The 24,088-nt window shown below is 41.5% G+C and overlaps 1 protein-coding gene across 2 annotated transcripts in view; it reads right to left on the bottom strand.

Annotated features, from left to right (window-relative positions):
- NAA16 (N-alpha-acetyltransferase 16, NatA auxiliary subunit) overlaps positions 1 to 24,088 on the bottom strand; it is a 44,611-nt gene that overhangs the window by 15,577 nt on the left and 4,946 nt on the right. The window contains exons 4-15 of one of the 2 annotated variants that reach the window (XM_075591065.1): positions 23,857 to 24,014; positions 22,794 to 22,928; positions 21,019 to 21,172; positions 20,328 to 20,447; positions 19,795 to 19,890; positions 12,273 to 12,379; positions 10,621 to 10,693; positions 9,125 to 9,294; positions 7,503 to 7,655; positions 4,391 to 4,519; positions 3,538 to 3,751; positions 2,563 to 2,756 (exon numbers count right to left, since the gene is read on the bottom strand). In XM_075591065.1, the coding sequence (XP_075447180.1) occupies positions 2,563 to 2,756; positions 3,538 to 3,751; positions 4,391 to 4,519; positions 7,503 to 7,655; positions 9,125 to 9,294; positions 10,621 to 10,693; positions 12,273 to 12,379; positions 19,795 to 19,890; positions 20,328 to 20,447; positions 21,019 to 21,172; positions 22,794 to 22,928; positions 23,857 to 24,014 (1,703 nt within the window). Of the gene's footprint in view, positions 1 to 2,562; positions 2,757 to 3,537; positions 3,752 to 4,390; positions 4,520 to 7,502; positions 7,751 to 9,124; positions 9,295 to 10,620; positions 10,694 to 12,272; positions 12,380 to 19,794; positions 19,891 to 20,327; positions 20,448 to 21,018; positions 21,173 to 22,793; positions 22,929 to 23,856; positions 24,015 to 24,088 lie in introns of those variants that run through there. The other variant, XM_075591066.1, reaches the window with a different exon arrangement.

The raw sequence follows: 24,088 nt of genomic DNA, 5'->3' as shown, positions 1-24,088 counted from the left end.
TATACATTTCAATACATATATTTCCCTTGATCAAAAGAATATTAATGGTCTCTCTAGAACACACGCCCTCTTATTTTCTTGTTTGTTTTATGTGTTGGGGAGGGGTAGAGATAGAAGGAGTGGGGTAGGGGAAGAAGTATACATACATTTTATAACATAGACTCTGACCGTGTTTCATCAATTAAACATAGGTAAATTGTTGGTGGCAGCTGGGGAGTCAGCTGTCTGTCCTCGTGTCTATCCTCGGGAGATGGAGAGCTCTTAGTACATGTGTATGAGTACTTTAGACTGTTTGAGTTCAAGTGTTGATTTGGTACGGGGAGAGGTTTGCAACTCGTATGGTCAATTGGTAACCATTATCATTATTCCCATACATTTTTGTCAACCATGGGTTCCAAGTTTTGGTGAAACATTTATCATTTATCTATCATTTACGAAGCTGGTCATTTTTCCCCATTTCATTACAAACCCGTACGTGTTTGGTTATTTGGTTTAGGTTCCTGGAGGTTGTTTCTAGGTTGTTGAGATACAGAACCTAGTACAGTAGAGTCCTGATTAACCGACCTTCCGTTTCATCCGTCACCCTCTCTCCCCCTTTCTGGTTTACTGGCGGCAGAAGAAGAGGACTGCAAACAGCAGGAGCGGCACCGGAGGAAGACAGCTGTCGGCCGGAGAAGAGGACCATGTCAGCGAAGGAATGGAGTTAAGATAGTGGGTGGCAGCAGAAGACCATCAGACCCAGTGTGCGGAGCAGGAGCAGAGCGGCATAGGAGAACGGTCAGCAAGGAGCGTGCTGTAATACTGGAAGTCAGACACTGTCAACTTCCAGTGTTACAGCGCGCTCCTCCCCGGCCGTTCTATGCCGCTCTGCTCCTGCTCCGTACACAGGGTCTGATGGTCTTCTTCTGCCTGCTGCCGCCCACTGTCTTAACTCCATTCCTCCGCTGACATGGTCCTCTTCTCTGCCTGCCTTCTTCCTCTGGTGCCGCTCCTGTGATCTGCAGTCCTCTTCTTCTGCCGCCAGTAAGCGAGAAGGAGGGGAGGAATAATTCTTCCCGTATTATCCGTCATTTTCAGTTATCCGCCACGGTATCGGTCCCCTTTAGGTTGGATAACCGAGACACTACTGTAGCTGCAAAAATGTGTAACTTCTGGAGGGCATGGTTTATGTTCTCGAGTGGTCTATTGAGGAGAGCTGCCCATGGGTCCATGGGAAATTTGGTACCCAGGATGCTATTGATAATTTAAAGACCTCCAAACTGTCTATATGTGCAAACATGCCCACCATATATGGAACATCGTGCAGGGTTTACCACAACACCAATAATATTTTGTTAAATTCGGTAGGGTATAGGTGTATCCTTTTTCCTTAATTAGAGTGTTGATGGAGCGCCTAGCCACGCCGTCCCAAATCTCGTCCAAGCCAACGTCCTCCAGCACCTCGCTAATATCAACCTCCCAATTCCTCATGAAATCACATTTCTCATTGAGTTTGTTAGGGATGAGACTTTGATAAAATACTGAAATTAGACCATACTCAGAGTGTAGGAGCGACATATTTCTTCATAATAGGAGTATGTAAGCGATGTGGGACGAGGAATAAGGGACCTGACATAGGGTCTAATTTGTCTGTATCAAAAATGGTCAGAGAACCTTGTGTTGGGAGTTGAACTCCTCCAATGGTCTAAGTGCCCCTAGTTGAGTGAAGTCACCAATCCGGGTGAAGCCCTTTCTTATCTACCGGTGGAAGTGGTGTTCCTTGATGCCTGTTGTGAAGCCAGTGTTCCCGAACAGAGGTAACATAGGGGTAGACTTTAATGCTAGTCGATACTTACATTTAAGAGAGTTTAAGTATCGATTTAAATTGACAATACTGCAATTTAAGTATTATTGGATTGAGAATGGGATTAGGTAGATTATATTTCTCCGGGAGCCAGAGAAGCAATTCAAATTGAGTGGGGGCTAGATCATCCCTTTCTATATCTACCCACACACTGGAGCCCCTTTTTTTACATGGCACACTCCCGCCTTATCCTGTAATCGCCTCACAAATGGATGCATTTCACAACATATATTATTTTAACTGTATCACTTCAATATTACAAAAATATACAGCTAGCATACTAGATATAGGTGGGGATATGATTAATTACCACCCCAATAGGTACAGGGTTATGAGTTGTGATCATGAACAATGGTTTGGAAAACTCTCCCACTGACTACAATGCAAAAGTCAGCTGGGTTTTCTCCCTTTCTTTTGTAATCCTTTTTATTGAAGTCAAGCAAATACAGAGCGACCAGCTGTATGCTACAACACATGCTCAAACAGATGTGTGAGGTTAAAAAATAATAAATATAGAAAATAGTCACGGCTCAAAACGTCAATTTAGCAAAAATGCACTAAAGAAGAACAAACGAAGTTTGGATTAGGTGAAGTTTTTGCCTAAAGTGCTGGAAAAGTTGGATTCAGCCCTTGCAAGAGAGAGTGCCCGTCTTATTAACAGTTTTGCACTGGGATCCAATCACTATTGCCGTCTCGGATGGCAAGGTCAGGCCACTTACCCTTTCCAGTTTTTCGGGAACTAGCTCCTCCTTGGGCCCACTGGTCTCTTCTTCCTCTTCATCTCTCTTCTTCTTTTGATTCTTCTGCTGACGCTCTCTCTCTGCATGTTTCCGTTCCTCCTCCAGTTTCGCTTTTTTCTGAGCTCTCCTTTGTTTGCTTAACATTTTCTTCAATTCCTTTGCTGACAGGTTCTCTAAACGTTCCAAAACAGATAAAAACTATTACATGCATTCAACTACATTTCTTTTGAAAGTTCACATGCATTGGGGCTTATTCGATAAACTGTGATAGCACAGTGATCGAGGCACTAACGCACAGAAACTCCCACTGAAGTCAATGGGAATTTGGGTGCAATAGTGCACCGATCGGCACTCTCAGTTTACTGGAAGAAAAAAAACACATTCCCCTCAGATTCATCAAGTTGCATAACAGGTTAACGCACCAGATTACAGCGGTGTTTAATATTCGGCACAGACTGCCTTGGCCTGGGCTAATATGAAGACCAATAATGACAATGGACTACACTTTCAGCTTCTAAAAGGTACTTCTACTTTACAAGCAGACACACAAATGTCTCGATAACTACAGTAGCATTCTAGCTTTGCCCATCTAGATCATCTTTAAGGCCATCCAATCATAAAACAAGTGATGACCCCTTTGGTTAGGTTGTCTACACCAAATCAACCTGCCAATGGTGTATGGGGTCAACTTTCATTTTAAGTTAGACTTTCTCAAAGGAGATTAAGTCTCTTGTGGCTAGAGGTGTGCATATTTCCAGAACTACTATACAGTGCAACATGGCCTTTTTGGAGGGGGTGGGCGAATTATTTGTTTGCCTCTGGACATTAACTATCTATTATGTTTAAATAAAACAAATACACAGTTTCTCGTGGCTTTTAAATAGCCTGGTAGATGATTCTCTTCGGTAATGCGTCTACAGGTCACCAGCCTAAAATGAACCAAAGCCTATTTACCTGAATTGACTTCTTGTTCCTTGCTTTCATTGGTTGAAGGGTTCTCATGTAATTTCAAGTAGATTCCTATGGCAGACTGAGCAGCTTTAAAATAAAACACATGCTGCCTGAGAATATCCTCCAGCCGCAGAAGATCAACATAGGCACGCAGGGTCATTTTCCTCATACAATATGTGTGGAAATCAAACTGGTCATCAGTTACCTCGAAGAAATGCTGAAAGACACATTAAAACATAGCCATAGGAGTTCATTTTTATATCACATGTGCTCGCAAGTTTCTCTTTATGCACATCCTCCCCTATGCGCATGCAACACAGGATCTAAGGTAACCAAACAATTGTAAAATTAAAGTTTTTTTTATTTTTAAATAAGCAAAATATAGTCTTATCATGAAAATTGCGGTGGAGAGAAGGTAGAGCACTGCTGAAAAAAGTAGGGCTGGAGGCTGAGTAGTGAAAATTAAAAATGCTTTAATAGAGATGCATGGTAGCAAAAGCTACATAAAAAGGATCCTCTAATGCATATCATGAAAATTAAAGGAACCACTGAAAACTATGGACAGTGGAGAAGGCGGCCACCAGATGCAGGGAGTCATCTAACTAAGGATACGCTGGAAGTTTCGCAACCATATTGCTTAAGGCAGACATGCTCCATTGTCTTGATTTGCATTATTCTTCCTATAAGATATATTATTATGGCTCACAGGGGAGAGCGAAAGAGAGGGAGAAGCAGGACTGTCATACTGTATGTGTTCAAAGAAAGCCCTATTTGTTTGATGACCTTACATACAGAAAGAAACGGAACTCCAGCTAGCTATCCAAAAGAGGGTCACATTTCGGTTTTGCAAACGTACCCGTTCAATCTCATGGCACTTCTTTAGCGCATCCCCATATTTTCCTTGTCTCTGGTAGGCTGTGGCACATTCTGTCTGGAACCACATGCACTGCATCTCATTTAGATTTTCCATTGCAGGCGTTCCTTCCTGAAACAGAATTTGAACGGTGTGTTATGCGGGTAGTATATTATCACTGGTCACCCTGAAGTCTATGTCACAAATAAAAAGTTATTAAAAACAAAGAAACAATTTAAACACTATTTTTTGGACTGGTGATGGGCAATATTATCCACTTCTGCCCCCAAAGACCATACATACACATTATGATTCCAGCATCCCTCGGCTCATTTTCCCTTAGAGAAGAATAACGGTCCCATATTTACTAAGTGGCGCTATGCCAGAAGACACCTTATAGTCAATTCAAGTGGATGGGCTGTAGAGGGTCTTCTGGCTCTGGAAGGGTCTTATGGAATAGCATAAATATGGGTCTTTATCCTTTCAAAATAGAGCTATGGGTATGACTAGCCATATAAATGGTTTGCGAACCCCCAAAATAGCCTAAAGTACATGCAGAATATGCAACAGATGGCTAAATTGTATGCTCATATACATTCTTGTTTCAGCATCTTCATTTTTAAAGGAAAGATGATCTCAACATGAATTGCTGATTTCACACGAGTCCCTCATTTCAACACAATATCCTAGACCTATGTGATTCCACTATCACAAAATACACTGTAACTGACATAAATTGATCATTTTAAAGGGACAAACATAATGCCAAAGTGATCCTCTATTAGAGCAACAAACAATGATAGTAGCGTTGTATTGTTGTTTTTTTAGCTTTCTACACCACACTGATCAGACTACAGACAACACATGATGCATTAAGTGACATTCTTTCAACATTTCCGACCTCTGATGAAGTTCCCATGAAGGGGGGACTAAAACATTTAAAAAAAATAAAACAGCAGGTATGATATCAATCACGAGTCTTAAAACATTCCCCCGACTTGCAAGGAAAAAAATAAGTAACCCTCTTTGGAAATATTCCAGTATTTACAAATAAAGAATTTCACCATGCAGATGTACATAAATCATGACCCGTCCTCTTCAACAGCCTTTGAAATCATGTTCAGTGATAGATATCTAAATAAGGAACTGCTAGCAGATATCTATCAAACCCTGATATATGGAGAGACAAACCAGAGGTTAGTCTACATAAAGTGGGATGAAGAGCTGGGGGAACGCCTAGAAATCGAGGACTGGCAGGATATATGGGAGGCAGCGGCCAAAAGCTCAATTTCTACGGTCATTAAAGAAAATTTGTATAAGCTGCTCCTAACATGGTACATGACCCTGCTCAGGCGACACGCCATATATACTACCTACTCCCCCTTAGAGCCGTTCTATACTGTATGCGGCCGTATGCTTTTTGTGTGTATGCTGTGAGTGAAGGTACCTGTGAGTGAAGGTAGTGTGTGTGTGTGAGTGAAGGTAGTGTGTGTGTGTGAGTGAAGGTAGTGTGTGTGTGTGAGTGAAGGTAGTGTGTGTGTGTGTGTGTGTGTGTGTGTGTGTGTGTGTGTGTGTGTGTATTAAGTATTAAATATTTTTAAAAAAATGTTGTAATAAAAATAATTTTTATTTATTTATCTTTGACACACACACACACACACACACACACACACACACACACACACACACACACAGCGCGAAATCATTCATTCCTTCACCTTCTCCCTCGTCGGTCCGCTCCAAGCTCCCTACCGTGTGTGCGGCGCCATTATAGAAAGACTGACTAACATCAGCCAACTATAAATGCCACGCGCATGCACGGCGCAGCAAGCGCAGGCACTATAGAACAGGCCTTATGCTTCGGAGGATGCGGTCAGAGCGGGTCTGACTCACATTTGGTAGGCTTGCCCGGTCACAGCCCCTTTCTGGAGATGCATTTGTAGATAGATAAATGCGGTTCTGAACTCAAACATAGCATTGGACCCATGGAAAGCACTATTGGGCAAACCAATTCCTGATATACCCAAACATCAACAAACTTACAACCCACCATCTGCAGAAAGGTGCTGCATTGCAGCAGCATGGAAAAAAAAGGGAACCCAGTCTATGCTCCGTATTAAAAGTAGAATATGGTACGTAGCTGCTATGGCAAAAATGTTGTCTTTTTGAGAGAAAAATGCAACAAATATGCCCTAGTGTGGGAGCCTTGGGCGAGCCCCTGAGTGTCTGGCCCACTCCAAATCTACTGGCGATCTGGCAGAGACCAAGTTTGTATCCCTCCCCTGTACCCCTTCTCCAGTCTCAATGCTAGTCGTGTCTTTTGTCTGTGTCACGTATAATACGCACACTAAATATCACCCTAAGGGGTTGACCAGAGTGGTCTGGATTTATAATCACCTCTCAACTGTTCAGTGTATGTATTTATAATCCTTGCTGCTGTATCGATCGCACTGTATAATTATCTTGTCCCTTGTCCTCCATGTCTTTGTTCTGTACCCCACCAAAACTTTCAATAAAGAAATGTTAAAAAATACAAACAAAAAGGGTATTTAAATTATTTATCTATCTTTTGGATAATGCTTTACAGCACACCTCACTGTATAGGTCTAATTTTTTTAAACAATGTATTTGAGACCAACCTATTGTCTATCTAACCAAAACGTATATACCAAAATATATCTGATGAAAACCTTTCCAAATGTTTTCCGCAGTACCAAGAAGTCTGGTTTTAGTACTTTTGATGGTCTCTGCAGAAGTTTTATGTTGATACACAACGTGATCAGTCTTTGCTCACATCAGTTTCCTATAAATCGGTCATCAAAATCAGTCATAAATGATGGTTTTAGAAGATCAAGCTTCTATTTCCAGCAGTTATAAAAGTTTGTACATCCTGGTCTACCCAAATATGGGTTTATTCAGCAAGATATGATAAGCGCAGATTACATAATATCGTATGAAAACCCCCATTAAAGTCAATGGGACATTTCATGCAATAGCACACCTTACAGAATAAGCCCCTATGAGTTTGTTTAAATCGGTGGCCTATAGTCTGAGATGTACATATACTCTTAAAATATAGAGAACCCACAATAATTATGAAAACAGAGAGACATACCCTTGTAAATTTCGAGCACATCTCCTCTGCCTCTTTAATCATATTAGCTCGCAACATGTACTTTGCACATTTGGAGTTGATGAACCGATCTGCAGTGTCCAAAGACTGGGCTTCATCCATCCACCTAGCAGCTTCTTTTAGATTACCTATATGCTGTGCTCAGGGCAGACAGAGAGGACTTTATTTAAAGCTTTGCACAAATATTGTTTGCTTAATCTGTTCAAGGTTTCAAGACTCAAACGTTGTTCCTAAATACCACAAAAAAGTACAAGAGGAATTATTATATATTCTTAACCATCAACATTACAGTAGTGGCACATGCCTGGAAAAATGTTTTTCCCTTTTTAAAACAAAAATCACAACACTCTGCAACACAGGTTTATCTGATCTATTCAACTCCCTCTCCCACACAGTACACAGCAGGCTGTGATGCGAGTACATTAACTGGTTTCCATACAGGCTCACGCCCAGGTGTGTTACACTGTACTATGCGCCAAGCAAAGAGAAAAGCAGAGAGCAGCAGCCTTGTGGTCAATGCACCTGAATTGCAATGTATCGGCTATGGCAGAACCTAAGTTGAGTCCCACCAACAGCTAATTGAGCAATCCCATTATCACACTGTGCTATGAGCACAAAACATTAGATTGTAAGCTCTGCGGGGAAGTAATTAATTGTGCTAATAGTGAACATAGACACCTACAAAGAAATAATGTAATAAAGAAAAGCAATACACTGTAGTACTGTACACGGAACAGGAAGGAAAAACGAAGCACTGGTTCCACTGAAGTAAAAATAAACACAGAGGTGCGTTCCCACAACAAAAGTTTTAATGGATCAAAAGCACAAAAACAGACCACCTACGCGTTTCGGGCTTATGGCCCTTTATCAAGGTTGATAAAGGGCCATAAGCCCGAAACGCGTAGGTTGTCTGTTTTTGTGCTTTTGATCCATTAAAACTTTTATTGTGGGAACGCACCTCTGTGTTTATTTTTACTTCAGTGGAACCAGTGCTTCGTTTTTCCTTCCTGTTCCTGTTCATCTACAACAACGGAGGCACGGTACACCCCAGGAGAAGTGACACAGCAGGCTCTACAATACGTGAGTTATACCCTCAAGGGAGCCGTTCACTCTCCTCTTTCCAAAGCGGCTGCAAGGTTTGTTTTTACCCCATGTCATTACCATGATGTTGTATTAATGCTGGACACCGGCAGGTGTATACTGTCCTTACCTCATTGCATGTGGGACTTTATTTTCCAGTTACACATCCAACAGGTATATGGGTGTAATTCTATCTCCTAGCCTTATCTTTTGCCGCTTTTGGAGGGGTAATCCGCTGCACATTTAAGTCAAGTATTGTCTGCTGTGATTTTGGTTTAGAGCACCATGCAACTTATTCTTTCCACGTACTGTACACGGAGTCTAAAATATTTTTCTTTAGCAATATGAATTTGTAATGAGCCTAAATATTTTTAATGCAACCTGTAAAAAAAAAAAAACCCCCATTTTATTGCTAAACTTCAATACGTTTCAAATATGTATATGCTGTAAAGGCGGTTTATTGTTTTCATGCATCAGACATCATATATGTAGACAGAGTTGTGTGTGGTACTTTCTTCCTTTACCTTGTAGATTTTCGCTTTCATATAAAAGAGTTCTATTAATGTTGGCGTGCTGGCGATCGCCGAGTTGATATAGTCTAAGGCCAGTGACCATTGACCGAGTTTGTCAAAGTGCTGTGCTAAGAAATACCGAACCCAAAGAAGTGTTGTTGGCGGTTCTGTCTCTCCACTATCTGAAAATATTTATAAGACAAATAGGAGAAACTGTAAAAAAAAAAAAAAAAAATGTTTCCCCCCAATAAAAAAAAAAAAATATGCCACCCTACATACTATGTACAGTAACAAGGTGATCAACGCGTTTCGGGGCTTTAACCGATAAGAGCAGGGGAAGGACAATGGAATCCCTAGTTGAGCAAATTCTAATTCACAAGAATCTGGGGGAAACAGGCTGAAACTGAAGGCAAATCTAAATACAGAAAACCGCTCGATTTAATAAATTAAATCCCAACGACCTCAGTCAAACTACTCGTGGTTATATTGCATGCCACCACTGTAGATTTAAAGGAGCAGTCCCATCTATTGTATTTTTAAAACACATTTCTTTGCTTTATGTCTGTGTAGGTTTACTTGCTATAAACTTCTTTAACCTAGGCTGTGCTGAAAAGCTATGAAATATGGTAAGCATACGCTTATACGGGTCCATGTTAAAATGGATAAGAAGAAACAAGTGACACACTGAATACTCATTTGCATGTCATTACCCAGAATCCCTGGCTGCAGTGGGAAGCACTGTATGCTAAGAGATAATGGGGAAAGGCAGAGTTGCAGCCCTGTCTGAGACATGTGCTCACAAGTGATATTTTTATTTACTTTACTCAGTAATCATTTATATGCAGCAGCACTGCCGTGATATGTAAAGTCATAAAACGTCGGGCACATTTTAACTGTCCGCTGTTTAATCACCATAAAAGTAATACACAGGGATAAGGCTTGTGTGATTAAATGTGGATTAGTTGGGGACCAACAATAGAATAAAGCTTTGGCGATTTGTCTGTCAACCCAACGGTAAATCAGCTCTTACGATCAACTACTGATCTACTAGGATCATAACCAACGCTAAGAGGGAATCTATCGTTCTGTGAGATTACACACGCAAGGGAGAGTGTGTAAATACCCCGTAGATATCTTGCAGTCTAGACTGAACATGTACTCACTAACTTATTGAATAGTGATGCATCATGGTTCAAGGATCCTGCATTTTACACCAATCAATCCATCTTTGATAGTGAAGTGGCCAAATTTTAAATATGCTAAAAAGGACTATTCATTCAAGTCACTGGGAAGTTGATTAAGCACGAAACAGGTCAAATCCCTCCACCACTCCTCTCCGTATATAACTATTGTGTCATTTGTGGATCATTACCTAGCTTTAGTTTCTCTTGACCTTTAAACTTGAGGGATCATATTGTTATTATGTGGAAAGAAACAAACATATCTCACAGTTGCTCTGACTCCAAAATAACAGGACACCAGGCAAGAAACAGATTAAAGGAACGTACCATATATACTAAACAAGTCACATGCTTTCAAGGAGATGTCAAAACCAGTAACCAGCTCTTGTATAATAGAAACCTAAAAGAAGAAAAAAATTGTTAAAAACTAAAAAAGCCCTGACCAATAACGGGAAGGGAGGTATGACTCTTGCCCCCAGGAAGAAGATATGGAGGGAGGGCTAGTTTCTTTAAGAGGCTGTCTCCTCTCGCCCTACCACTCTTGCCTCCTCATCACCTCCTCGAAAGGTTCCTGCCCACCCCCTTTTGGGGTTCAGGTTTGTTGGATAATGTTATGTTTTTTGTTTGTTGTTATGAATGTAACATGTTATATTTATAAAGAAAAGAAAATGCCGATGGGGAAAAAAAAAACTGAAAGAAAGAAAGGTATGGTTAAAAGGTGTTGGTGGTGTTATACGTTTGTCACAGCTGGAGGGGTGTGCTGGACTGGTCAGTTGGAGAAATGTGAGGGGTCCAACAGGATGAACTCTTGGGTCAGGGCCAGGTGAGGCGATCCTTGGGGGTGTACCCCTAAGAGGGACCGCACGCAGGTGGTATGAACCAAGAGTGCTCACTGGGTCATGTAATGGTGCTGAGCATAAGCAGGTTCACTGGGTGGGGCCACTTGCTGACTAGGTTTAGGAGTGTTGGTTTTTATGGTTTTAAAAAAAAAAAGGCTGTGGCAAGGCATCTGTACATATTTGGGTGAGTTATTGACCAGAATGGGCAAGAGTCGAGGGTACAAGGGTCATGCTAGGATTTTTTTGTCAAAACACACTAACTCTATAGGGCTACGGGTATCAAATGTTGAAAGGAGGAGAACCCCACTTTTTTGTTTTGTGTCCTTGTCATGTTTCACATATTTTTTTTTATGTAGTCTTAATAAATATTTTTTATTCGCCCCCCACCCGGTGAGTTTTGAGTGCTTTTGGCTCCCTCGGCTGTCCACCAATCCTGTTTGCTGTCCACAGGTATCAAAGTCTACCAGCTGCAAATCTGCACCATATTTATCATAGGAAAAAAGTCCCATTCTATCCTACGGGGGGGAACTTACTCTTTAACAAAAGATGGTGCCATTATTTTGCCCCTGTTTTGCAGCAGGGGAACTTTGATACATTACCCCCTATGGATTTACATTTGTAAAATTCAAAGTCAACAGGTTCATAGATCGGCTGGTATAATACAGGAGGCTCACTTGCATATAAAATCATGTGTAATAATCACAATGTGTGTTGCAGAGTAGCCCTTGTGGAATCATTCTCAATATCTTTCTAAAGCTTTAAAACATTAGCACTCCTTCACACACACACACACACACACACACACACACACACACACACACACACACACACACACACACACACACACACACACACACACACACACACACACACACAGTGGGTGTTGGGGTTTGAGCTTGATGGGAATGTGTGGGTTAATTCTAAAGCTTTAAAACAACCAGATGCAAGCAGCAAAAGCCACACACCTAGTGAAAAGTAAACATATTTTTAACCCTTCTTCTGCCAGAAAGGCCAGCAACTCATTGCTCATGATCAGTAAAGAGATTAAAACACACACACACACACACACACACACACACTTTCATTATCTATAAAAGTGAGAGACAAAGAAAAAGAGGTAACCGTTTACTAAACATTTACCTTTTCTGCACTGCTATATAACGATTTTAAGGTGGTAAACAGAGGTGGGCAGCCTTTGCTGAAGTTAACTCTCAGGAACTTATCCATTTGTTCTCTTAACTTGTCACCTAAAAATAAAAATATATATTTTTTAAGGAGTGAATGTAATACATTGTAAACATTCGCCAACAGAAAAGGTGTCCAATCTATTACAGATAACCTACACCATATGTTTTCCTTGATACTACATTGAATGTGTATCCCATGCACCAACTGTACTCATCTCCAAGTCCTAAATATTCCTGAGATCTTATTACTGATAATAAATTATCCTCTCCGCTGTGCTAACACCTTCCTTCCTTACTCTTCTCTCACCATCTTTGTTACCAAGATAAAATAATGTATTGTAATGAAGCAAGAAAGCATGTTAGGCCTAGGACATAGTAAAATCAGCGTCGCTGAGGCGGGCTGAGCCGCGCTGAACAGATGCACAAAGCCCCTATAGCGTGGCTATAGTTTCTCCCTCCGCATGCGTGCTGATGCGTGCGGAGGCTGAGAAAATCAGAAGAGACAGGAGAGTTTGAAATGTTGCCGCTTGGGGGAGCGGAGGGATGTGTATCCAATGGGGCTGCAGCCTTTTTTTTCCCTACTGTGTCGGTGTTCTGAGATAGCAGAGCCACCAGACCAGACAGAGTAGAGGCAGCACAGAGGTGTGTGTGTGTGTGTGTGTGTGTGTGTGTGTATATTTGTGTGTGTGTGTGTGTGTCTGTATGTGTATGTGTATGTGTATGTGTATGTGTATGTGTATGTGTATGTCTGTGTGTGTGTGTGTGTGTGTGTGTATGTGTGTGTATGTGTGTGTGTGTGTGTGTGTGTGTGTGTGTGTGTGTGTGTGTGTGTGTGTGTGTGTGTGTGTGTGTGTGTGTGTGTGTGTGTGTGTGTGTGTGTGTGTGTGAATATATTTTTCAAAGTTGCACAATGTTAATAAATAATTTATTCTCACAACATGTCTTTTATAATTTTTTAAATATTATATAATACACACACACACACATACACACACACAGGTTCACCAGTGACACACATACACACAGACCACTTCAAAGTGACACACACACACTGACAGCTACCAAGTGACACACACACACACAGTGATACCCGCCTCCCCAGCGCGCTTGCTGTCTCCTCTGCCAGGACAGCAAAAAGCTCCTGGTAGAGCGAGCGGCAGCAAGCAACAGCGAGCAGCAGCACAAAGGTGTTTACTATGTCCCAGGCCTAACATGCACATATGTAAATAGGGCACTGCTCAATGCTTTTAACCCTCCGGCACTTCGCAATCACGTTACCCCTTCGCAACATGTGATCGCAGCGTCACTGATGCCGCGAAAGGAAGAGGATGGAGTCCTCCTCATCCGTTCTCCAGACTGCCGGATGCTCACTAGGAGCACAGAACCTGATGTCCCCTAGAAAAACAAGCTTCAAAGCCATAACGCAGCTGCCAGAGTAACCCTGCCCGCAGTGGTCATATCGTTTCTTCCGGACAAGAATTTAGGAAGACAGGGTGGGAGCCCGTCACTTGGAGTGATGTGGTTTCGCCTTGTGACCCCTTGTGTCATACAGAATAACAAAAATGGGAGAATAATGAGCAGCACGGACTTCTCCTTGAAACAGTTCTTTAGCACGATGGTTAGCTAAATAATGAGCAGCGTAGATACATTATACATCTTCTAACGTAGGGAGAGTTGAAAATTACTTGAAATTACTTTGAAAACTACTTTGTCAAATTCAGCAATTAAACATTTTGCCTCTCAAGTTATTATAAATGAATTCGCAGCCCTAAATAGTAGTCGTTGTATTCTCTGCTGAACATGTACGCTGCGTTCATTTAAAAATGAATATCGCGTTCAGAAAATTAACTTTTCAATACAAAAAATGTCATAAAGAAGAGCCGAAATGCACGTAAAAGACCAGCAATACTTCAATTTTAATATTTATTTAGAGTTATCTACGTTTCAGTCCCGACGGGACCCATGTCACAGAAAGAACAAGTATCAGTTGGTAAGTATGGTTACGGTAACAGGAAGGAATGTGGAGACAAATGGGAGAATTTGCAGAATGCGAAAACTTCTACATCATGAATTGATTGTTCAAGAACAATCCAAATAGAAAATGGATATGGTGTGGACCCAATGGAATCAAGACTGAAATTGACTAGCTCCTAACTCACAAGATCAGTAATCACTGACTGCTTACTGCAAATTACATCTGAATGCAAAGTTAGAAAGAAGAACTGATTAAAAAAAGACAAAAAAACTAATATCAGCATCAATAACCTCAAGAATAACAGCAGAGAATTTCAGCTAGCACGGGAAAAAAAATCGCTTCAGCTTACTAGAAATGCATGGGGACACTAACATAAAAAAAAAAAACTTATAAAGACTAGTTGAACGTGCTGGAAAAACTGGAGAAATCTAACAAAAATCAGGATACAAAAATATCCGATGTCACGACAAGAAATGAAGAAATCCCAAGACGCAGGAATTTAATATGCAGAGCAAACATAACTGAAGATGTAAGAACATGTCATTGTTATATGGTGAAGAAAACTATTGAAAATACCAAAAAGCTTAAGGAAGACGAAGAAGCGACTTTATTATTCTGAAGAAGTAAATCATTGCACTCAAACATGCCGATGAATCAACATTAAAAGACTGTGCTCTTATCAGACAGGGAGTTAAAGACTTCTAAATAAAATCGCGTGCGAACACAAATAACGCAGGGTGTAATCCTGCAGAGAACAAGCAAGATAAGGAAGGCGCCAGGGGAAGATAGAATTATAACTGAAATCTTGTGAGAAGCTGGGGAAGTAGAAAAGACTCAGTGCACAGCTGCTTGAAGAACAGGAAAACTCCAGAGCGATGGAGAATTGCTATAGTTATCCTCATCCACAAAATAAAAAAAAAAGACAAAGACGGCCTCACATACTCCAGACCAAATCAATTTACTTCCAATCACAAGATTTTTATGATGATACTCAGTAATTGGCTACAACAGACCCTGGACTTTGCCCAGCCTCTTCTAGAACAAGCCGGATTTCGCAGTGGACACAACACAATGGACCACATGCAAGTCGTATAAGAAGTGATTTCCTGAAGTAATGAATACCATCTAACACTCAGTCTAGGATTAGTAGATTACGAAAAAGCATTTGATTCTGTCTACACCTCAGCAGTCCTAGATGCATTAAGAAGACATGTTAAAGAAGCGTACATTGATATTATAAAAGAACATTTACGAGAACGTCAAATCAACCATTAGATTACATGAAGACACAAACAAGATAAGGATCTGCAAGGGAGTGCGGCATGAAGACAATAGCTCACCAAAGCTTTTCACAGCAACACTTAAATTGTTGAAGATATTACATTGTGAAGAAAAAGGAATCAAAATCAACGGTGAATATTTCAGTCACCTCTGATTTTCAGATTACATTTTTATTTTTGCCACCAATCCAGAAAACCTCCAGCAATAAATTGGAGAACTCGCCGAAGCAAGTAAAGATGTGATCCTCCATATGAATCTCATCAGGACCAAAGTGATGTTCAACAAATGTGTAAACTCTGCAAACATCTAAATAAATGTAATAGAACTAGAAATCGAAGACTATGTCTACCTTGGCCGGCAAATAACAATGAATGGGAACCTTTTGAATAAAAGCAATAGGAGAATGAAGATGGGATAAAGTCCATTTTGGAAGAAACAAGACACTATTTCAAGGGAATCTTCCACTGTCCCTGAAGAGGAAAGTCTGTGACCAGTGTATTCTGCTCGTGCTGACGTATGGATGTGAAACATGGACCCTAAATGTGAAGATAATTCAAAAACTTCAGACGACGCAAAGAAGTATGGAGAGATGTATGCTGGGTATTACCCGAAGAGATCGGAAAAAGAAAAATGGGTTGGAAACCAAACAAAAGTCTGTGACGTCATCACAAGAGTGAAGAAATTAAAACAGCATCAGGACGGACATGTCACAAGAAGAAATTATCATCGTTGGACAAAGATGGTACTCTAATGGGTTCCAAGAGTTTAAAAGACCAAGACCACCACCAAAAGTAAGATGCGAGAAAGAAATCAGAAAATGTGTTAGCGCAAGATAGAGGAGAGGCTTGGAACCGCAGTACCTGGAAGATCTTCATCTAGCAGTGGATTGACATGGATGGTGGTGATTGATGATGGAGGGATAATTGATGATGATATACACATTCATACATTGCTGGTTACTTTACATATATGTATTGATCAGGGAAGGAGACAGCACTGGCTATAGGTGAACAAATGTATGGTTGTCGCATCATTTTGATTACGTATTAAATTTTACAAAATCACTTCTCTCCTTCCCTGATCTTTGGATTTCGATTTTTTGACGCGTGCACTTGCCAATTATGAGCTAGTTCTTTAGTGCATGGTGTGCTTTCTTCCCCCTTTTGATATATATAGATAAAACACACACTTTTTGTTTGAAAGTACAGCTGCTCCTGTGTGCAGGGCCATCTTAACAACATTAGGGCCCCCCGGGCAAAGCAGTACACGGGGCCCTGCCCACACTGTCGCTCCCAGCCTCCCACGCGCTCACTAGCAGCAGCAGGCACCGGAAGTTCTGCATTCCTAGGCTGCGAGCAGTTGTGACGCGAGCCGTGGTGCCAGGCAGACGGAGAGCGAGCGGAGCCGGGGTGCCGTCCGGGGGAGAGAGAGTGGAGCCGGGGAGCCAGGGTGCCGGGCGGGGGGAGAGCGAGCGGAGCCGGGCGGGGGGAGAGCAAGCGGAGCCAGGGTGCCAGGCGGGGGGAGAGCGAGCGGAGCCGGGGTACCAGGCCGGGGGAGAGCGGAGCCGCGGTGCCGGGCGGGGGGAGAGTGAGCGGAGCCGGGGTACCGGGCCGGGGGAGAGAGAGCGGAGCCGCGGTGCCGGGCGGAGGGAGAGTGAGCGGAGCCGGGATGCCAGGCGGGGGGAGAGCGAGTAGGGTTGCCAGGTGGCTTGTCCAAAAATACTGGACACAATGGTGAAAGGTGCGACGCGCGCGAGAATCGTTGGTGGGGAAGAATGTTATTTATAAATGACCTGACATGTCATAACCCTTTTAGCATCTTTAGATTTTAAAGTGTCTGATATTGTGTAGGCATTAACAGGATTCAGTGCATGGCTCACTGCTTCGCTGACATAACGATCATATGAAAACAGGATTCTGAATTCTAGATTTGTAGTATTTGAATTTATAAGTATTAATATAACATGTATACAAACACAAGTGTATCTCTATTCTTACAGGACTTGGGAAGTAAATCAATGCGAATGCTTGGAAGCTTGTAGCACTAAAATTTTGTTTAACTCTTAAGTGTTTATGATACACGGAGTCATAATGGGTAATACAAATCAATAATCCATATATAGTAAAGCATTGGCCTTCATGCCAGGACAGCTCAATATCCAGGGTTGCTTGTGTTCTTCAACTACCGTCCCACAATATTGAAATCTCGAGGCCACAGAGTCTCTGTGCCTGTAATAACACATACTGCTCTAGAACAAGTCAACATTAAATACAATTATAGGCTAAAGCAGTAAAATTCCGGGCATTATTGAAAACCCTGCTCTCTGATTGGATAATGCCCGGAATTTTAGCAGTTTGCAAAGTGTAGTTTTCAATGTGTTTATTTCCAGCCAATCAGCTTTCAGAACAGCTGAGACAGGGCAAGGGATTGGTCAGATTGAAGTAACAGCTCTGAGACAGGGCAGGGGATTGGTCAGGAAGTATCAGCCACGGGTTGACTCCTCCCCCTCCCGAGCTGACTGAGATTTTCTAAGCAGATTCAGTTGAATTGGGGGGGGGAGGAGTCTGCAAAGAATTAAGTGTCTGTCTGCAGTTTGGTTGTGAGTGTGTCAGTAGCAGTGTTTATGGGTGTAGCAGCAGCAGTGTGTGCTGTTGTATATCTGTGTAGAGGTACTGTGTGTGTGTCTGAATAGAGCTCCAGTGTGTGTGTGTGTGTGTGTGTGTGTGTGTCAGTGTCAGCAGCAGTGTTTATGGGTGTAGCATGTGTGTGTAGCAGCAGAGTTTGTGTGTGTGTAGAGCTGCTGTGTTTTGTGTGTGTGTGTGTGTGTGTGTGTAGAGCTGCTGTGTTGTGTGTTTGTAGAGCTGCTGTGGTGTGTGTGTGTGTATGTAGAGCTGCTGTGGTGTGTGTGTGTAGAAGTGCTGTGTTGTGAGTATAGAGGAGGTGCTGTGTTGTGAGTATAGAGCTCCAGTGTGTGTGTGTGTGTGTGTGTGTGTGTGTGTGTGTGTGTGTGTGTGTGTGTGTGTGTGTGTCAGCAGCAGTGTTTATGGGTGTAGCATGTGTGTAGCAGCAGTTTGTGTGTGTGTGTGTAGAGGTGCTGTGTATAGAGGTGCAGTGTTGTGTGTGTGTGTGTGTGGGGTGTGTGTGTAGAGGAACTGTGTTGTGTGTAGAGGTGGGGGGGAGAGTGCAAAGTTTAGTAAGTGGCTGCATTTTTTATTGTGGCTGCAGTGTGTGTGTGTGTTGTGTTGTTGTATGTGTAGCAGCAGTTTGTGTTTGTAGAGCGGCTGTGTTGTGTGTATAGAGCTGTGTGTGTATAGAGCTCCAGTGTGTGTGTGTGTGTGTGTGTGTGTCAGTGTCCGCAGCAGTTTTTATGGGTGTAGCATGTGTGTGTAGCAGCAGAGTTTGTGTGTGTAGAGCTGCTGTGTTGTGTGTGTGTGTGTGTAGAGCTGCTGTGGTGTGTGTGTGTGTAGAGCTGCTGTGGTGTGTGTGTGTGTGTGTGTGTGTGTGTGTGTAGAGCTGCTGTGGTGTGTGTGTGTGTGTGTGTGTGTGTGTAGAGCTGCTGTGGTGTGTGTGTGTGTGTGTGTAGATGTGCTGTGAGTATAGAGGAGGTGCTGTGTTGTGTGTCTAGAGCTTGTGTGTGTGTATGTGTCTGTGGTGTGCTTGTGTGTGTAGAGGTGCTGTGTGTGGTGTGTGTGTGTGTGTGTGTGTGTGTGTGTGTGTGTGTGTGTGTGTAGCAGCAGTTTGTGTGTATTGAGCTGCTGTGTGTGTAGAGGTGCTGTGTTGTGTGTGTGTGTGTGTGTGTGTGTACACAGAGGGGGCGGCAGTGTGTGGATTTGGATATCTGCAGTGTAAGCGTATATAGAGGTGGTTTCATGTATTTACCATTTTATTTTAATTAAAAAATCTATTTAACTATACAAAAGTGTCTATTATTTATGAAATAAGCCTACATTTAGCCTATAATAGTAATAATCCCCTCAGAACAGGGCATTACTGGTCAATAATGCCCTGGCTGGGTTAAAGTCCCTCGGCTTCGCCTCGGGCCTTCAACTCTTCCAGCAGTGGCCAGTAATGCCCTGTTCTTCGGGGATTATTACTTAAATAAAACTGCATTACTATCATGTTTAATATATTTTTTTATAACAGACTTGCTAAGGTGAAGCAGGAAAAAAAAATACCATTGATTCTGTAAACAAAAAGGATTATAACCATTGTCCATTACCTGTCACAAAGTTTAAAGGTAATCTTCTTGGAGAAACTGCTCTTGGATGTCTTTTACCAACTTCTTCATATATCTGAAGTCTCTCTTCTATAGTAGCTGAGATCAATATAAGAACCAAAACAGATTGACGGAGAAATGAAACGACAGATTAAATAATATGTAGTATAATACACAGGCTTGAAAAATGTTACTTCCTACACCGATCCACAACAGGAGGCGGCACAGGAAAGACCACGGCGGTTGCAGAACACTTCGAAAGCAGAGCTCTCAAAACCGCCGTGCTTCCCAAAGCTGCGCCCCACAATGCATTGTGCTATACAAAGCATTATGGAGTGCGACTTCTAGAAGAGAACGGTGGCTGACAGTTCTGCTTCCCAAGAGGTTCTCCAGCAGCCCACACACACACACACACACACCCCTCTCTCTCTCTCTCTGGCAAAGGCATTTAGGAATTCCCCCTCTACCTGCTCAGAAGGGTGTACTGGTCAATAATCTGTGATACAAAAGTACAAAACAGAGAGAATGCAAGTTACCAGGCTCCAAAGCTTTCTCTAGGTGTTCATAGTATTTCCAGTTCTCAGCATTCCTGTCTAATAATTCCCTGTATACTTCAGCAGCTTCTTTTAATCTTCCCAGCTTGAAAAACATTTCCCCTGCAAACACAAAAATAAAATGCTAGGAGGGAAGCTCACGACAATGCTACATTCTTTCCTCAGTAACCAACTGAAAATGTATGTGTATAGACACACACACACACACACACACATATATTTTTTATTATTATTATTTTTTTCTAACCTATTTTATTCTGTTTTCATAGTTTCGGGTACAACTTTACACATCTCACATTGTGTAATTGGCAAACTATTTAAAGAAGGGAGAATGTGTGTTACTCGACCAAATGCTTTCCTTACCACAACTCAGAAATATGGGAACTCAGAGAGTGCACAGTGAACTTCTGAAACACTGATTAATATCAGTCTAGAAAAAAGCTTATTATTGTCAGATTAACAATGCATTTTTTAAATGATGTGTATGGCATGGACTATTTGAAAGTGCTGCTTTAACAGACAAAGACTATGCATAGTGAGGAAAAAGAAATGTGTTAAGTATTACAAAGAGTTGAATGGCCTCAACAGGTTGAGATGTTCAGGGGAATCCCAACATATGCAAATACAACTAAGAAACGTGAAGGTGTGGGAGAGAGAAATGCTCACGTCTTACCTTTAAGCTCTTGTACCTGAAGTTTGTCACATATTTGTTTCTCGTAAGTCTCAATGTGATCCAAGGATTCTTGAAAGAGATTTGCTTCTCTCATCACTTGGTTTTGGTAAAGGATGAGTTCGCTGTATTCATAGTCTATCTTATTAGGAGGAACCTAAAACAAATGAGTTGCAGTGGAAAACATCTTACCTTCAATACAATAATAAACTCCTACAGCGCAGCAGATGCGATCCAACACGAATAGGTCAAATTGGCAGCAGGTAATGGCTTTATTATAGAAATCTAACGCTAACACTTGGAGTCCTCCTCCTCAATGCCCACCAAAGCATGTGGAATTCCTTTCCAACACAATAACCAAATCCCTAGGAAATGACTCACTTTTAGTTTTTATTGTAGGATAATGGGCAGCATGTAGAAGGACATCATTGTCTATGATAATAAGAAGCGCTGAGGAGCCTGGAGTTGTAGAATAATACTTTAATAATTTGCACAAAGCAGCGTATAGTAATTAGTAGTGACTATGTAGTGATAAAATTATAATCAAAATTGTACATCAATGATATAGTTAAGAAACTGTAAACTGAATGTTTTCATGGTGTGTGTGTGTGTGTGTGTGTGTGTGTGTGTGTGTGTGTGTGTGTGTGTGTGTGTGTGTGTGTGTGTGTGTGGTCACGAAAGGCCAACATATTTTTTTATGGCCAAGCTACATTACTGTATAACAAAAAATGTCATTGTTTTCCTATGTGTGTTGTCATGTCCAGTGTTTTGCATCTCTCTGCTGTCACATTTGGCTGTTACAGGGACCATTGGGCCACAGCAGCTTTCATTTGAGGCCACGTTTCTTTAGCAGTAATGTCAGAAGTATCTGTACGGCCGGATAATTTAGTTACATTGTACCTTCCGGTTATTTAGGGAGAGCTGAATGTTATGTGACATTACCGCCGTGTCTGTGATACCTTGAACTTCCTGGACCATGAACATCCCCTACCAAAGAAATAACACAAAGCCCAGCACACACTGTCTTTAGATAATAGAACAAATGAAAAGGGATAATGCCAAGAAGAAATGTAATGACATTTAATATGTAACACAAACCACCAGTATAAGAACCACACCCACTACATCAAAAATTGATAACATGCAATAATAAAACAGGCAAAAACAAAGGGAATAATGGAGGGGGGGGGGGGGAGGGCAGTGAATAAGGTACAAACAAAGTAGGGTCAAGACAACACATAGGTGTTTGTACCTTATACTGGTGGTTTGTGTTACATATTAAATGTCATTACATTTCTTCTTGGCATTATCCTTTTTCATTTGTTCTATTATCTAAAGACAGTGTGTGCTGGGCTTTGTGTTATTTATATTGTATATTGGAGGTATTGGGTCCTCCATAGTCCGTTGCACCCTGCAAATATTCTTTTGCCTTCTAGTGTGTGCTGTATATCATTTTTCTGTTCTATCCCCTACCAAAGAGGCAACATGGCAGCTCCCAGGTATAACCTACCTTTAATGTTCTGTGAGAAAAATATCCACCTCTTTACCAAACCAAAAGGTGTCATGCTTTTTATTTAACATGTGCCTTACCTTATGCTGTAGCACTCCAGTTAACTGCATGTATATTATAACACTTGTGAAATGTTGCAGTTTCTTCCCAAAGAAGGAATGCGCACACACGCACACTTTATTCCATTAAACATCCTAGGTTCCATAAACCTACTGAACCGTACGCAACAGCAAAAGGAACACAGCTGTTTATTAAAAAAATGTCTTACCTGCTGAGTTTTCCTAAATTCCTCAAGCAATTTTAAGGCCATTTCATAGTCTCTAAGCAAATGATATGCAATGGCGTAGCCAATCCATGACGCCCGCTGGGTTGGGCGCAGCTGAAGAAGTTGATATCTGGTTTCCTATAGTGAAAAAGAATTAGAGTATGTAGTAATTTATCACCATTCTCAAGGTATCCTCATTTGTTGGAAAAATCTGCAACCATAAAACACACACAACGTTATGTTCTGAAACCTCTCCCACACAGCTCAGAGTATAGAGTCAGGTATGGTGTTGCCAGCACTGCTTATCTGTGCGGGAGCCAATGTTCAGGGGTAACTCTGCCTACATAAATCGAATCTTGTCTGGGTGAAAACTGCTGAGGACTGGAGTACAGAACTGATGGAAGCAGGCACTCCAGGTCTTTAGAAAAAATGAACAAAGTTTATATTAAAAACTTTCAACGTTTCGGCTCTCAACAGGGGCCTCTCACAAATCTTCAGAAAGACCACTGCTGAGAGACAAAGTGGTGATAGTTTTGTAATAAACTTTATTCATGCCCGAGATAGATAGATAGATAGATAGATAGATAGATAGATAGATAGATAGATATGGCCCTGTAAACAATGACACAGAGTTGGAAGTAGGGGATTCCCAGTGTCAGCTATTTGTGATCTTGGGGACATGGCTTTATCTCCCTGTGCCTCAGGCACAAAAATCATAGGATTGTTAACTCATCTGGGCAGAGACTGTCTGTAAAAATTCCTAAGCGCTTCGTACTGCATGCTATACTGTAATTGTGAAGAGGTTTGAGTCCTATTGGGAGAAAAGTGGTATATGAAATAAAGTTAAAGTTATTATATTACACACACACAAACACACACACACACACGTATATACATAAATTATATATGTACATACACACACTGCTGGATAAAGGCCTCCCCAATGATCTTCCATATACTGTGGTTGCAAGCCTGTGTGTGTGTGTGTGTGTCCACACATTTATTTATATGTTCAGGTATTAGGTTTGTGCAAATAAAATATTGAAAAACAATGGAATATACTTACTCGATATCCTTCTAAGTCCCTCATCTGGATCTGTAATAATGAGAGATCTCTGAGAATCTGCAAATTGTCTTTGTCTAATTTAAGTGCGTTTCGATAACACTTGATTGCTTCATCATATTTCTTATCGGACCGCTGTAAAAGACCATAAACATGCCAACCTATCTAATGTTGAGGAAAACAACTGAAAACCTACAGTATGCAATGCAGACGTTTGAAAGCTTAAGCATTATTT

Source organism: Ascaphus truei, chromosome 3 (assembly GCF_040206685.1).
Source record: "Ascaphus truei isolate aAscTru1 chromosome 3, aAscTru1.hap1, whole genome shotgun sequence".
NCBI classification, from domain to species: Eukaryota; Metazoa; Chordata; class Amphibia; order Anura; family Ascaphidae; genus Ascaphus; species Ascaphus truei.
This window is presented reverse-complemented; position numbering and strand designations above follow the sequence as displayed.